The sequence below is a fragment of the Chelonia mydas genome, chromosome 2, assembly GCF_015237465.2.
Source record: "Chelonia mydas isolate rCheMyd1 chromosome 2, rCheMyd1.pri.v2, whole genome shotgun sequence".
Classification (NCBI taxonomy): Eukaryota; Metazoa; Chordata; order Testudines; family Cheloniidae; genus Chelonia; species Chelonia mydas.
In genome coordinates, this window is record NC_057850.1 from 44091165 (window position 1) to 44108526 (window position 17362).

Sequence of the window (17362 nt, forward strand, 5' to 3'; positions counted from 1 at the left end):
ATAGGTTTGTTTAGCTCAGCCATATTTTACAGAAAACAAGTTAACAATGTCACAAAACCATCATGCACAAAACATGAACGACAACACCTAAGATTTGCCTTTGCGGTCTTAGCTAACATATGCCCACCCGACACTGTTGTGTTGTGTGCTAGTTGTCAACCCAGAGGTGGCTGCATTTCTTTGTTGCTGTGAATACATAGTCAACAAAGCACTTTGGAGACCTTCATCATGAAATGCTCTATATAAAAGAAAGCTGTTAGCCAAGAAGGTCAGGGACACAGTCCCATGCTCCAGGTGTCCCTAAATCTCCAACTGCTAGAAACTGGGACTGGGTGACAGGGGATGGATCATTCAAAATTGCCCAGTTTGGTTCATTCTCTCTGAAGCATCTGGCACTGGTCACTATCGGAAGAGTGGATACTGGGCTAGATGAACCATTGATCTGACCCACTGTAGCCATTCTTATGTTCTTAAGTTTATTAATATTGCTAAGAGGCTAACAAAGATGGTACAAATGGTCCAATATACACATTCTAGTTAGTATCCGAGTAAAAAATGGAATTCACTACAACACACACATACGGCTAAAAATCTGCTGAGCAAGAAGAAGGGTGTAAAAATGTATGTCAGTGGAACTTATAAACTTCTGAATGTAGGTACTGTGTCTTCTTTCAGTTTGGAATTTGCCTAACATGTTTCAGGCACCCTCAGAAGAAAATAGTAAAGATCTGAATAGAGAGATGTCCAGTTAACATCAACCTTTGCAGCATGAACAAGTGGGCATGCTTTGCAGATTGGGGGGAGGGTGTCGATCCAGCCAGTGCACATCTTCTGCTGTTATCGGTAAGCACTGGTTAGAGGGCATTTTTTCCCTGCTCAGTGTAAAAGCAGTGCATTCAGTAGTTCATAGAAGATTAGGGTTGGAAGAGACCTCAGGAAGGCACCTAGTCCAACCCCCTGCTCAAAGCAGGACCAACCCCAACTAAATCATCCCGGCCAGGGCTTTGTCAAGCCTGACCTTAAAAACCTCTAAGGATGGAAATTCCACCACCTCCCTAGGGAACCCATTCCAGTGTTTCACCACCCTCCTAGTGAAATAGTTTTTCCTAATATCCAACCTAGACCTCTCCCACTGCAACTTGACACCATTGAGCCTTGTTCTGTCATCTGCCACCACTGAGAACAGCCAAGCTCCATCCTCTTTGGAACCCCACTTCAGATAGTTGAAGGCTGCTATCAAATCCCCCCCTCATTCTTCTCTTCTGCAGACTAAATAAGCCCAGTTCCCTCAGCCTCTCCTCATAAATCATGTGCCCTAGCCCCCTAATCATTTCCGTTACCCTCCGCTGGACTGTCTCCAATTTATCCACATCTTTTCTGTAGTGGGGGGCTCAAAACTCGACACAATATTCCAGATGTGGCCTCATCAGTGCCGAATAGAGGGAAATATTCACTTCCCTCAATCTGCTGGCAATGCTCCTACTAATGCAGGCCAATAGGACTCATATCCAGTTTCTTGTCCACTGTAATCCCCAGGTCCTCTTCTGCAGAACTGCCGCTTAGCCAGTTGGTGCATTTCTTTGCCTCAGCTCTCTTGGTGGAATCCTGGCCTAGCTGGCAAGATCTGTGTAGCACAGGATGTACCAGACAATGTCTGTCTCATTTCCATGCAGTAGCTAGGGCAGGACTTGGTTCATATTCTAGAGAGGTTGTATAGGATTTTTCAAAGAAAGTATATATAAACGTTATTGAAAATAATATGGCTGTCTCCCTTTCTCTATAATGTCTAATGTCTAGCACAAAAGGTGCTAGAACTGAATGAAATGAAAATGAAGTGTGGCCTACCCTAACATATAAAATACACTTGTAAATTAGAGGAAAATTTGAAAAATGTGACGAAGGGAAAGGTTCATAAGTTAAAGCTATCAAGTCTAGCTTAATGTTCTGACTAGAACATTTACTATGATACTCAATCAAAATGAGTACTTGTCATACCAACTCGAGTAACCCATGATACATACACTCTGGGCCCAATCCCACTCACATTGAAATGAATGTCAAAATTCCACTGCACTTAAGTGGCAGCTAAACTGAGCCCCTTTTGAAGTAGAGTGTACTGCAATGAAGAAACAAATTCACCAAAAATGTATGCCTATTATAAACTTAATTTATGTATGGTAGAAAATACATGTTACAGCACATAACTGTCTTAACATTTTGGTTTTTAAATTAACTGTATTTGGCAAAAATAATTGTTAAATACTTGGGTAGTAAACAGAAGTTAACTAATATTAAATAGATTTCAAGGGAGGTGACAATTGTGAGAAGGAAAATATCTATCTATATTTTTAGATAGCAATAGATAGCTGCATAGACAGGTGAAATGTGCATTGACATATCATTGACACGGAGCATTTTAGTGCTGCTGTAGACTGCATGCAAGATAACTACACTTCTTTAAAAAAAGTACACCATATTTCAGCTGTAAGCAGATGATCATTTTATGTATGGCCAAAAATTGGTCATACTCCTAAGGCCTAGTGAGATATTTCACAGTTTGATTTCCATGTGCAACTATACTTTTCTCTCATGTAATATCACATGGTAATACACATAGCTGAATCATGCCATTTGCACCGTAACATGTAGCAAAAATCTCCTGTGTGTAAAGTTATTCACCTGTTTAAGTGTTTGCAGAGTCAGGGCTTACTATGAAAAAAGATCCAATATTTTTGAAATCTTAAATAATTTTCAAATAAAATGTTTATCCTTCCAGTGTCACAAAATGCACCTTCTTTCTGCAGTGTGCATAAAAAGAAAAAGTTTTGACAATAATAGTAGGGAAGAGACCATACTTCACTCATTAGCTTTGTAGTATTATAATAATACTTTACACTTGCAGACTCTTATCTGAGAAGCACATTGATTAACTCTCACAACACAACTCTGAGGAAAGCACAGAGGTCATTATTAAGAAGTTACCATTTCTCACACTCTGGTATGTGAGCAGGCTTTCCCCCTATCTAAGTACTGAGAAATACTATGCAATAACTTGTTTGCTGTGTTGTTGTAGCTGTGTCAGTCAAGGTGGGTAAGGTCATATCTTTTATTGGACCAACTGCTGTTGGTGAAAGAGACAAGCTTTTGAGCTTACATGGAGCTAGTCTTTTTCAGGTCTGTGTAAGTTCAAAAGCTTGTTTCTTTCACCAACAGAAGTTGGTCCAATAAAAGATATTACCTCATCACCTTGTCTCCCTAATATTCAATAATGGTTAGCGTTGACTTTTTAAATGGTGGTAATATGTGTAAATATTCTCCACTGTTTACAAATGGGAACACGAGGTCTGGAAATGTTAAGTCATTTGCACCAAGATTGCTAACTGTGTCGCTGGTAGAGATAGGAGAAAAAGTATTGTTTTCGCCAGATAATGTTAATACACACTGTGTAATATTTTTCTACTTTTAGATTGTATTTAAAATGTAAAGACTATTGCGGGGAAAGTCTACAAATATCTTTGACTTGAAGGGAATGTTTGTAATAAATTATCATTTTAACTTAGAAAACAATGCTAGATTTTTACAATTCAGTTTTTTTGTAAATTGAAATCACGAGAAAGATCTACCCTGATTTATGCTCCATGACACTCAACTGACTACAACAGGGTGTAAACAAGGTAGAATTTGAACCCATATTAGCAAATACCAACCTGCCCATTAAGTTCCATGGCCTCTTTATATCAGTGGAGAGGGCAGATTTCTCTAGACTATAAACACAAACATATTTTATAAACCTATGGAATGTTAAAAGCTAATCACAGAAGCAAACTAATAATAATCATAGTCTTCAATCCTGGAGACATGCACATGCTTAATTTTAAGCATGTGAACAGTTCAATTTACTTCAATGGGTCTAATTATATGCTTAAAGTTAAGCATGTGTGTAAGTATTCCCTGCACATGGGAATAAATATTGTATATTGGCAAGGTGTTCTGTCAGGTGTTATAACACATTTTCTTAACATTAGAGATTTTGGAGATGTTAAATAAAACTTCCAAATAGTCTAATTTAATATAACAATTCTAATTTAAACACATTGCAAAACAGTCTCAGCCACACTATCAGAGGCTGGTTCACCTGCACATCTACCAATGTGGTATATGCCATCATGTGCCAGCAATGCCCCTCTGCCATGTACATTGGTCAAACTGGACAGTCGCTACGTAAAAGAATAAATGGACACAAATCAGACGTCAAGAATTATAACATTCAAAAACCAGTTGGAGAACACTTCAATCTCTTTGGTCACTCGATTACAGATCTAAAAGTTGCAATTCTTCAACAAAAAAACTTCAAAAACAGACTCCAACCAGAGACTGCTGAATTGGAATTAATTTGCAAACTGGATACAATTAACTTAGGCTTGAATAGAGACTGGGAGTGGATGGGTCATTACACAAAGTAAAACTATTTCCCCATGTTTATTCCACCCCCCACTGTTCCTCACACTGTTCTTGTCAACTGCTGGAAATGGCCTACCTTGATTATCACTACAAAAGGTCCCGCCCCCCCCGCTCTCCTGCTGGTAATAGCTCACCTTAAGTGATCACTCTCGTTACAGTGTGTATGGTAACACCCATTGTTTCATGTTCTCTATGTATATAAATCTCCCCACTGTATTTTCCACTGAATGCATCCGATGAAGTGAGCTGTAGCTCATGAAAGCTTATGCTCAAATAAATTTGTTAGTCTCTAAGGTGCCACAAGTACTGATTTTCTTTTTGCAAATACAGACTAACACGGCTGCTACTCTGAAACCAGCCTATCTAGTAATTGCATGGATTTTTTTACTTAAGAAGATGTGTGCTTCATGGACATGTCTTCATTGTATTGATTCAGGCCACAGGTGTAGATGCAGTAGGAATAATACTGTACATCAAATAATGTCAAATTGATATAAAAAATGAGTATTTTGTAGTTTGAGTCATACTGTAATATTGTTTCCCAGAAAATTAAAAAAGAGTATTTTATTCATCATCAAATTCATACATGCTCTTTTAAATGTTTATCCAACATTTGACCTTCATGTTTTTTTTAATATTCTAGTATTGCTTAATTGTAGAATATTGTAATTCATTTTCACTGTTGAGTTGGTTATGATTATGGTTTAACCCTTGGAAGAATCTAGAATCCCTGTGTGAAATTGCACATAGGTTTTGCAAGACATGAAAGACCATATATTTCTTAAAAAGAGAAAGAGGCCTTCCTCAATACTGTACTCTTTCTGGAGTGAAAAACAAAGGGAAAAAGAAAATGATAATTGTTTTCTCTAAGGCTATTAACTAATGCGAAAGCAAATAGTCTGACTGAAAATCAGCTAACAGAAGGGGATTAGAGAGTAGATCTGAGAGTGGCTTGATTTCTGGCAGTGCTGTCTCTTCAGACAGTGATGAGATACAGGCAGAGAAGCCAGGAGCTCTCCAGATGGCTAGGGAAAGTGTTTGTCTTGGGTTACTGCAGGGCAGTCTGGACTCTTAAAGCAGGCAGCCTTGGGAAGGCATCATTAGGGAGCAAGTTACATGTCCACCCAGTAAAAGAGAGAGAAAGAAAGAAAGAGTAGGCAGACTGCCCAAGAGGGACTGTGCTTGCCTATTGTTAACATATACTTGACCCTCACTAACCTCCTCACGACACAGATGTCTCCTACCTCTATCACCTCCCACTGCTTTAAGCCCTCCCCCCCTGCACCTGGGTAGCTGAGCCAGGCCGGCTGCTTGCAGTATGCTGCTTGACTTTAGAGGTGGCTGTTAGCAGAGGGAGAGACACAGACACAGCGGAGTCTTTCTGCGGGCGGATCTGCACAGACGTTGCATGGAGCTTCTCTTCCAAGGCAGACACAAGGCAGTCCTGCAAATCTATGCATCGCCTTCTTAGAGAGAGACAGACAGAGACACCACCACTGACAGTAGCAGTTCCCTATACTCCAGATCACATTTGTCTGCAGCAGCAACAGAAGGGGACCTGGGCGTTCATTATCTACTTTGTTTTATTTGTGGTTCTTGCTCCTTTCCCCTGGACCCAGTCGTCTCTCTCGCACTGCTCCCCCTTTGAAAAGCGGCTGGAGTTCCCTTTCGGCTCGTTTTGACTTTTTGTGGACGTGGATCAGCTGGACTGGAAGGGAAGCTGCACTGCACTGCACTGCATTCCCCTCTCCCACCCCCTCTGCCCTCCAGCAGCCTGGGCTGGCGGCTCTCCCCCAAGGAGGACGGGAACTTTTATTTTCAGCTCACAGCCTGTGGCGAATGGTGGGACTCTCCGGTCCTTTTCAGTGTAAGTACCGAGAAGGGGCGTGCAGCCCCGGGCCCGGATCACGGGGTGGGGGTAGGGAGTGGGACTCCCCGTTCTTTTCCTCTACCGTGTAGGATTGGTTTTAGGATCGGTCTCACTAAGGGGCTCTCGGCTGTAACTAACCCACTCGGAGCGACGCTGCAGGGTTAGAATTGCATGCACATACAAACCAACAGCCCCGCGCACAATTCTGTACTAATAACTCTTCAGAGTGCAGGCAAAAACCACCCAGTTTTGCAGGGAAATTGGCATTTCAAGCAAATTTCATTGCCCCTTTCCGTGCCATAGTGTTTGTCTCTTTTTAGAATCTGCTTTTTTCTTGCAAGATCACAGCGCTAGCCAGTGTGATCTGGAATGCCTGAAATATTTCGGGTCATTTCTCTCCCCCCCCCCCCGCCCCCCGTTACAATAGTAGGATTATGTAGTGTTGGCAATATCACTACTGGCTGTTTTGCAAGAAATATTTCAGGCAGCGCACACTGAACTGCCTTGCAAGCTTGAAAATATATCCGCTTCCTAAAACGATGCGGCAGCATTCTGTGTTGCATTTCTAAAGTTGCAACACAGTTTTACGCTGATAATCTTGAATCTGATTCAAAAGGTTTGATTCCAGTAATTCATTATTTAGCTTTCAAGCGGGGAGATCAAAGAATGCAGAACTCAGAGCCGAATCTGTTAGATGAGCCTTTGACTTTTGGTGCGTTCGAGTCCCCTCGCTAGTGACAAAGTTTTAAGGGGTCCAAAACATGGTTTAGTCTGGAAAGGGCCTTGCAACCTTAACGGTGGCATCCCCGATGAGGCGACTCTATTATTATACGGTAATTGACAGTGAAATGTATGCATACAAACTGTACCTTCCTGTCATTCCGATTTTTATAAAGAAACAAAGGGGGATACAGTGATACATACTGAAATGTTTTCCATCAAAAAAGAGGATTATGTTACTTCTAAACTTGGAAGTTTCAACAAGGGGAGGGAGAAGGTAAAGAGATTAAAAATCTTCATACGCCCCCACCAAAAAGTTCCTCTTTAGCTATTTTTAGTCCGGAGTCCCAGTCATTATCGCTGGATGAATCGATTTGCGGCAGCGGTGAACATCGCCAGATTAAATGGCGAAGAAGTATCAACATTCAGTGCTTTAGAATCATATTAAGAACACGAAGGGTTATTACTAGCGTTGAGCAACCCTGTCAAGGATCAGCATCATACCATCTTCTTGGCTGATGAAGGGTATGCTAAAATCCCAGAGACTGTCCATTTACATCTGCTGTCTGAATTGTATAGAATCATAAAATGTAGACATGGAAAAGACCTATTATTCTATCCAGTTCATCCTTCTCATGTAGGGCTAAAGATGCAGATTGTGTACATAAGTCATTTAAATGTGGGGTTCTGGTAAAACAGTACAAAGTAACAAATCTTCCATAAAAAACTAGCCAAGTTTCCTATTGTAAAAATAACAAAATTGAAAACACTGTACTTGTTCTGGTTGTATACGGACTTTAAAGTTATGGCACATATTTAATAATATGTGTACATAATACACAGTGGTATACCTCTGCATATTACTCAATCTCCTATTAAAATCTTAAGAGTAAAGACACAATGTGATGCAAAAAATCACTACTAGTTTGGCATGATCTACATATTTGGGTGAAGCTAGGTATATACTCCTAAAAGTAATCTACCTGAAAAAACTGTATCTTCTGCAAAAATATTTAAAATGAAGATGGCTTGCGAAATATTAGGCTACAGGCGTACCCTTGACTAACCAAGAGGATGTTTTCTGAGTCTTGGAATGTAGTACAAGGGGTTTGCTCCAGCAAAAATTCATGTACTTAATGTAACTCTGACCCCTTTAACTTTTAACATCGCTTCCCCTAATTAATCTGTTCAGGCCCCAGACTTAAATGGCTGTCCACAGCTGCTGCAAATTGATTTATCCACTGATGGTGGTCTGAGCTGCTGGCCAAAGCAGGATATATTTTTTTCCATTTTTGGACTAACTTCAATCTATTTTGACTTTTTTCAAACTTATTTTAACACCTGCACAAATTTTGAAGGAATTTCAAAAAAATCTTTTCTTTTGATATATAGCTAGAAACATTATTATTGTATTTCTAAAAAAATATGTTAGAGTTTGAGGTTAATGTCGTTTTCTGAATACTTCTGTATGCAGGAATAATCCGCTTCTCCTCCAGGTCCACATCCTGACAGAATGCAGTGGAAAGTTTAAATAAGTGGTTTTGTTATGATTAATAAAAACAGTTTGAGACAAGAGGTTTATCCTAACCTAGCTGAGAGACATTTTTAGACTTTTGTAGCTTTTAATTCTATTATCCCGATCTTCTGAACTGGCTTGGCATTTACAGTTCTAGTGAATCTGGATAACAGAGTAATGTTGAAACTGGTTTCTAATGGTTGTTAAAGCTGATGCTTGACCTTTTCAGTGGAAGTCTGAAAACTCATTCAGTCTGTTCCGGGCTGATTTCCTTAGGAAATCCAATATGATCGGGGAATTTCCTTGAGCTTGAGTGACTATTAAAGTTCAGCTGCCTTGTTTATATGTTCTGTTTTTAGCACCAGGTATTTCAGGGGTTCCCACTTAAAAAAATACTATGAAAAATTATCTGAAAATGGCTTACAGTATAAACATCCTATTGTATAATAAGCTACATTATTTATATGACCTATCTTGCAGTCTCACTATTAAGCCTTTTAATTAGGCAGCTATCTTATTTGATTATTGAGAACTTTTCTGATCAGCTTATCAGGTTTGAGCCTGTAATGTAATCATTGTTACTCTGGTTCATGCATCAGGTTTTTTTCCTCATCACAATATAAAGTTAAATTATACAATGGACAAGTAAAAAAAAATTTCAATATCTGGCAAGCTGAAACCAGACAATGAGTATTTAAAACAGCAGTGCTCCTTATAGAGCTTAGCTTTAATGCTTGCAATAATACCTAACACTACTTTGTTTCTAAACTATTAGAATGGTCTAATAGACAAGAAACATTCTGTTTGTAATGGAATGCAGACAACAGTGTTAGGTCACTGTGTGCTGGCAACTGCTACACAAGTTGTTTTTCTTCAAAGGCTTCAAGCTTTTAAATACTTTCCAGAATCTTTTTAAAGCAAAACATTGCTTTCTGCCATTTTTGACCACTTTAATGTTGACTCAAATTTTTGCCAAAGTCATCACACTGTGTCTCATCTGTATATACTTAGCTCTGTGTATGCCTGTGCGTACATGGAGTTTGATGCTAAAAGTATTGTTTATGGGTGGGAAGCTCCACCTGGAGTGCTGGTCAGTCAATGGCTAGTCAGCTCCACACATTCTTCCCTGTCAAATCCTGTTTCTCACTTCTCTGAACTGAACTTCAGCTGACAGGCATTGAATGCAAAGCCTGCTTCGCTGAGGTTCTATGCAGACTGCACAGTTCCTCATAGCCAGGCACTTTGGAAAACCAGGCATCTGCAGTATCTGTAGTGGGGATGAGGGGGGAGGCAGTTACAATTGTCATTTTCACCTTTCAAATCCACTGGCTACAGTCCATTACTGTTAAATCTTTAGCTAACTTAAAAAAGATAGTAGTAGGTTGCTTTGGGGGATTGGGGGGGCATCACAATTTTATTTTATTTTTTAAAAGCTTTTTCTTTGTTTTGTAGGAACTTAAGGCTTCTTGATCTCTGCATACAATTTATCAACTGAAATAACACATGTACTTGCTGTTGTGTAAAGATTATTCTCATGGTTTGGTTAAAGGCATGTAGAGGGAATTCCTTTTAAATCTGGCTCATTCAAAAACTTGTAGATGTATAGTTAGCAATGTCCTATATGTTTCCCATAGCCTTTAATTAGTAACTAGCTAAAGATATTTGTAAGAGTTTAAACAAGCACTAGCACTGAAAACAGTATTAAAAAGTGTAAACTAATTTTTAAAAGAACAGCCTTTGAAATTTCTTAATCTTCTTTCATATGCACAAATCTGATAAAATGAAAGGGTTAGGGAGATTAAATGTTCAACCAACACTATATAAATTTCAAAACTAAACTTTAACATAATCCTTCTTGCACTGTTTACATTAAATGTTACAGTTTAAAGACATGTTTTAAAACTATAACTATTCTGCTCTTGTTTACTTGATACTGGCTTAGTCTAGCTTAATATATGGAAGCATAAAGCCCTCAGAAAAAAAGCTCTCATGATTTTGCATGTTAAACAAAATGACTAGCAGGTGTAAAACCAAATGAAAAATTAAATAAGAGTTATCCTTAAAAAGAGGAACTTGATTTCAAAACAAAATGATTACTTTTAATCTAAAAGACATTGACTTACATCTTCATTTTTTTCTGCCATTGATATAAAAGTTTCCAAATAGTGTTTAGAGAACAGTGGACATGTTATTAAAGTAAACATTAGTTCAGTATAATGGAGGTAATTGTAAGTGATAAGAGCAGAGCAGGTTATCTGTGTGTTGTTTAAACAGAAGGAGCTACTTTGCACCATTTCCAGTAGCCATCTGTATAAGAGAAGGGTTTGCACCTGTCTGTCCACACTAATTATAGATTAGGGGCAAAGAAATGAAATTCGAGTAGGCTTTCTGCTAATGAAATCCATAGTGATTTTATTGTAAATGTGGTTTATGTACAGAGGGTGATGGTTGGGTTGTGAGTAAAATAAATTGCTATATGTCTGTAATGTACTTGTAGTTGTGAAGCAGAATACTGCTGCATTAACAAAGGTACTGAATAAAGATGCAACACTCCATTTATATTCTAGGCTTCAGTTACGGGTTTAGCTCAATTTAGTAAAAATATTCATTTTAATCACAGGGTTTGAGCATATATATATATAGATATATATATCAGGACAGACTTTACATTTAATTCTCATTTCATTGCATTGGCATAGAGAAGATCCTCTGACTGAACAATATGAGAAAAATTCATGTTTAATTTTAAATAGGTACATACATAGCATGTCAAAATTGCTTTTTCTTTAATTTGGTTTCATATATGTGCTAAAATAAAGTGAAAGGAGTGAGAAATGCATTCTGCAGTAAAAGGTCACATGAATTTCTACCACATCTGTTTATAGTAATTATGAACATAATTAACATAAGAATTACAAGTGAAGTAATGACAAGCTGAGCAATGAGATATTATGCCATAATGGTCATATGTTGGAATTCTCACATTATAGCATGCTAGAATTCACATATTCAATGCAAAAAAGAAAATGTTAGATTTTTATCTATTTTAATGCTTCAAAACTTATCTGCTGGGGGCAGATGGACTTTATGCTTTATGGGAAGGTAACCCATTATTAAGAAACAGTCCGTTGAAATTAAGATTTTTAGCCTCCAGCTTGGACTTTGAGACAGCTGTGATTATGGAACGCTGTTTCTGTTATACATTTGTATTCTGATCATATTTCCATAAATTTTTTTATTTTTAACTGAGAGTGTTTTCGCAGCAAATTACTTGCTTTAGAAAGGATCCTGGATTTTTATCACTAGAGTATTGTGCCTCTCTTATAGTAAAACTCTTTCCCAGAAATGTCAGTGTATATCTGAAGCATATATTGTAACTCTGGAAAATAAGGGTTTGACAGATCTTAATTTAGTTCATAGCATAGTATTGCAGGGAACCTCCCCCCCTAAAATTTCTAGAATAAATAGAGCATCCCCTCTTTTTAGATAATATTTTGGGAGAACATCAGTGGTAAGAAAGTGCAGTGATATCTTCCATGTTGAGTTAATTAAATTAACTTCCACTTAAATTGCACAGAATATATCATTAACTGCAAAAGAGCCATGCTTCAAATGTATTGACTAACTTTTCTTTTAATAGGACTTGTTTGATTACTTCTAACACATAACTGACAACTATAGAAGATGCAGAAAGTTGGTTTTTTTTGAGACCAGAAAACAAACTGTCTAAAGAATCAGGTGTTAAATTAGATATGTAAAATTCACAGATTATCTTAAGAGTCAAATGCCCTTTCCAAATCACTGTCTTTCTAGGACTAACTATATAGTTGCAGCGGTTTATGAAGAATAAAAAAAATTTACCTTGTGCCATGTCTCAGTGATACCAAGAGGTTTTCACATTATTGGATTAGTGGAGGATTTGTGACAGACCCCTTTTTATCTGACATTCATTGCAATGACACAATTTTCACACACACATCCTTCCCCACCATCTAAGGTCTGCTTTCACTTTGTATTACGTGTCAAATTCCCTTTATTTATTTTCTTGTGGAAAAACTCTATTTTGGCCTGGTGATTTTGGAAGGGGTGGGTCACAAACCAATGCCTGCCTCTCTCCACTGTGTGTGCTGCCATTGTCCTGATCTCAACCTTCACTTTGCTGCTCCACAGACATTCAAGAGAAGCAAACTTCCTTAAAAATAAATTAATGTTACCAGCGAGAGAACTGTTTTACTTTTAGATTTCAGTGAGAAGAGTAGCCCAACAACCTGCTCTTGGTACACTGATTCTGCTGGCCCCTTCCATTTGTAGCTCCTACAGCCTTCCCTTCCAATACCTAACCATAGCCTGTTGGATTCATCCAATCAGCTTTTTAAAAATTAAAATGAACAGTGGATGTATATCTTTAAAGAAATCAACCTGTTTGCTATAGGACGTGGTCTAGTTCACCATTTTCCTGTGCTGAGTTGTAGCCACGTAACAGTGCATAGCTACTATGTCTGGTGTGGGCACTCTCTGCACTGAGCAGCGTGAACTGTTTATATTAGATACTCCCCAAACTGGGAAGCCTAAAAACAAATAAATAAAAGCATTCAAGGGCCACACAGGTGCCTTAGCTTTTCTCGTACTTGCATGGTAGGACCAGAGAGAAAGAGAACTTCCAGCAGTTACAAATGAACTCTCAGAAATCACAGGGCAAGCTGCTTTCTTTGGTGGAGAGCTCCCACTGTGGGTTAGTTAGATGAGCGCGCTCTATATAGACCTGCGTAGGGAAAGCACTTTGGTCTGCTGGGCTGGTTCTGGGGTGCCTCAGGTTGGGGTTCAGTAGCCGAGGCAGGAGATCCTCAAGCCAGGCTGAAGTAGGGCTGTCAGACGGAGGGAGAGACTTTGAACCTGCCCCCCCCCCCGCATTCAAAATGAGGGAGCCCCTTATCCCAGGGCTACCCGCCTTCCCTCTCCAAATGAGAGTGAAAGAAACTTGGGAGAGGGGGGAATCTACCCCCACCCAAAAGAAAAGTGAGGCCTGACCTCTCTCCCGTCAGGGAGGGGGCCTGGGCTGGGCCTTCAGGGGATGGCTCTCTCATTGTCAACCAGGAGGCCTGTGGCCCAGGCAGCTGCCACTCTGATGCTGGCTGGGGTGGCGGAGTCGCTCCTGTGCGGGGCGCTGGGCGTGGGGGCCCCCCAGGAGGAGCCGCTCCCCTGTGGGTGTCGCTCTCCCCCCCCCCCGCAGTGGTGGCGGCGGCGGCTGCTTTCCCTGCCTGCAGCTGGGCCGCGCTGATACCGTAATCACCCGGCCGCACGCTGCCTGGCTCTCGCTCGCACACACAATCGTGCCCCCCCCCCCCCCCCCCGACAAGCCTTTTACCTCCGATAAGCGGCGATGTGTGTTTAGTGGATACAAAGCCCTGGCCGGTGCCCTCCCCCGCCAGAAGGTAATCTCCAGGCGCTGGGGGGGAGGAGGCGCGGGGGGGGGGCAGCCCCCCCATCTCTCTAAACGATGCCGAAGTCGATAGGAGCCCGGCGAAGTGAAGATGTAACCTCTTATCTTCTCCTCGTAGCTGGCGGAGAATTTGCCCGGCGAGGGAAGGGATCTGCCTTTTGTTGTGCGGGGTTAGGAGGCGGCGGTCCTGGCCCGGGCGCTCTCGCCCAGCACCTCCGCTGTTCGGCCCGGACTCGCGAAGGTGAGATGAGCCCCCGTCTCTCTCCGTGCGGGTTTCCTTTGGCCCCGGCTGGCCGGGCTGCGGGTGGACAATAGACCGTGTCTCGCCTAGACTTTAAAACCATTCGAGGGGGGCGGCAAATAAGCAGCACAACGACTTGATTAGCTATTTTATTAGGTGAGAATGGGTAGAAATTAAAATAGGCTCTCTTTAGGGAGAGAGCTGCTGGGGCTTTTGATTGATTTTGTGGGACTGCTGCCGTGTTTTATCTCCCACTTACTCACCCCCCTCGCGCCCTTGGTAGGCTGGAAAGGAGAGCAGAGTTTCTGTAAGTGCACAGAGATTTTTTTGGGGGGACGCGTCCACTCCACCAAAACAACAAATAACATCCCAAGGAGGGGGGCTGGGGGGTGTTAAATCAGACATCTGAGATTTTTGTTTGTACTTCAAGTGTGGCTTTCTTGGGAGGAAGAGGGATAGATAATTGTTACCGTCCGCATTTTTAATAGGAAACACTAATTTTGTAATATTTTTTTCAACCGTCCAAATTGTTTTATTGGAGACTTCTCAACTTGGAGCGTGCTAAATATGAATGCCATTCCTCTTAGAGAAATTTCATATATTTAGAAGTTTGATAGTTTTGGTTTACTTAAGAGAGTTCTCCATCAGTTTAAAATTACCTGATGTAGGCATGAATGCAAACTTTCTCTTTCTCTCTGTGTGGTCTTTTTAAAATCTCCTTAGAAGGAGTTATTTTTGAAACAAAAATCAACAATTGGTCATTGAAAATGTATATAAAAGTTTAAAATCTTTCTGTTGCTGCATCACATTGTGAAATGTTTGCATAGATAGGTAGATATGATCCAGTAACTAAAAGCCTAATTAAAATTTGTTTAAAGCCAGGGGAGCATGTATCCTTGTTGACAGCAGCAGATCGATAGGGTAAGACTATAGCGTCCCATTATTTTACTTCCATTGACTGAACGTATTGACATTTCAGGTTTGCGATTGCCTCAGTGAGCATGATGAAACACTGAAATTCACAAACCAACTGGCTAGAGTGGCACATATATTACTGTATGTCATCTCTGCCGTCAGGTTACCTTATCACTGAAGCAGAATGGTAATGGATGGTAGCAGAGTACTTCAGAAGGGTTAGGGCTCTATCAGTTAAAAAACTGACACATAGCAGGTCTAAGAAGGATCTTTAATTACACGAAGAATTATGCAAAAGGAAAGAGGGTCCTTGCTACCTGCTGCTACACTTCAGAGTTTACCAGATCAGAAGCAGAAAGGATAACAACATACTTTATGTTTCATATTTTATACAAGTCCAGATATTTCAAACTTTTGCATCAAGCACACATGTATATTTGAACTGAATGGCTGATTGGGTAATTTACCATATTTGTCTATGATGACATCTGTTTACCACAGCCTTGGTAGCTCCAAAGCACCTGCCAGACCTACACCTGATATGTAGATTGTGTAAGAAAACAAAAGACAACTTTAAAATGAGTTCAGTTTGTGTCTCTCTTCCCCTCCCCATTATTGCCTTAGGGTAAAGCAGAGGGGGTTATATATAGAAAGAATATTATGGTATTATGTATTTCTTCTTTTTCACCCATTATAAATAATATTGTATGTGCATATTTATATGTATGCATACATCAGTACATGTATATAGAGATATCTAAGTATTTGTAATGACCACAAAATATATGCTATTCCTTATTGTTTCAAAGTCTTTTAGATATTCTGCCAAATCTGCCTGAAGAATGAAATCTATCAGTGTCAGGGAGACATTGAGACAGAAATTAATTTAAAGCCAACAGAGAGCTAATATGAAAGAGCCACTAGTGATTTAACTCATTTTAAAAAGTAAATTTAATGAAAATATAAAATGTATTCTGAGTGTGCCATCAACACAACAGTTGTTGCCATTGAGTGGCCTGCAGATGCCCTTAAAGATGGTAAGGAGAAAACTAGTCCTTTATACCATTTTCATGAAAATGTTAGGTTTCTGATTGATCAGCAGGTGCTGTTGAGATGAAAGCCATGTGTAAATTTTTAGAAGGCCAAAAGTGTCAATTCAGAAAAGGAAAGTGATAAGAGAAAATGCAATCAGTTTTCCTGTTTTCAATTTGTGCTGGATTTGAAGAGCTGTTTTGTTAAACTGCTACATCTGCTCCAATATGAATATTGAACTACTTCCACTAAAAATAACACCCTATAATTTGGAAGCCACTGCAATCTTTTGTTAATGCAAGTGGGTTATTTAAAAAAAAAATCTATTCTCCTGCCTAATGTGCATTTTTGTTTATTGGAAATTTTACCATGTGCAGATAAAATGGTATTATGCAATTAGGACTTTATCTTGTTGGACTATAAAAATGGTATTGGTAGCCAAATAGCAGTACAGTGTTAAAAAGATTTAACTTGGGGAATAAATTTTATTAAAAACAAACAAACAAAAAATACCTTATAAGACATAATTATTAATTGTTTGTCCGTTCCAAAAATATAGCTTTTACTTATTGTCAAGATGCCTTATGTAAAGTTAAGGATATTCCAGAGACCAGAGAGCATTCTTTGGCTTATTTCACTCTTCTTATACCTGCAAATCTAAGTTTAAGCTAATCAAGGATGTTTTAGTTAATGGGGCTTTCAGTGCAACTTTTTTCATGCTTAAATAAAATGATTAAATTATGCTTGAGTGCTTATATACAAAAATGTTTTCTTCTGTAGTGCTGCTAATCAAGTGAGTTTTAAGAACATGGAAAGCACCACATTGGTGGTGTTGGGGTTTTTTTTGGTTTGGGGGTTTTTTTGGGGGAGAGGCGGGAAAGGGTGAGCATTTTACCAGATATGTTTCTAGGGGAAAGTATTCCCTTTTTTGAGCTAATAAAGTTGTGAGGAGATTGTTTGTTTGTTTTTTTTGTTTTAATTATGAGTCTTAATAAAGAAGTGGTAATTCATTTTGGTACCTACAAAAACTCTCTTTTGTACTACACTTATTTGGGTATATGTACAAATACTATATGCAAATATATACAGTACTAAATGAGAGATTTTCATTTACTTCTTTATTTCATAGTAAGCACAACACAACAAATTATCTTCCACAGAGAAGGA

General features: G+C 39.4%; 1 protein-coding gene across 13 annotated transcripts in view; it reads left to right on the plus strand.

Moving 5' to 3' along the window:
• Positions 1-5465: 5465 nt before the first annotated feature.
• The window catches only part of RUNX1T1 (RUNX1 partner transcriptional co-repressor 1), a 143074-nt gene continuing 131177 nt past the window's right edge, over positions 5466-17362 (plus strand). For 2 of the 13 annotated variants that reach the window (XM_037892306.2, XM_037892313.2), the window contains exon 1: positions 14041-14248. In XM_037892306.2, the coding sequence (XP_037748234.1) occupies positions 14065-14248 (184 nt within the window). In that variant the 5' untranslated portion in view covers positions 14041-14064. Of the gene's footprint in view, positions 6329-13980; positions 14000-14038; positions 14405-17362 lie in introns of those variants that run through there. The other 11 variants (XM_037892304.2, XM_037892308.1, XM_027818398.3 and 8 more) reach the window with 11 other exon arrangements.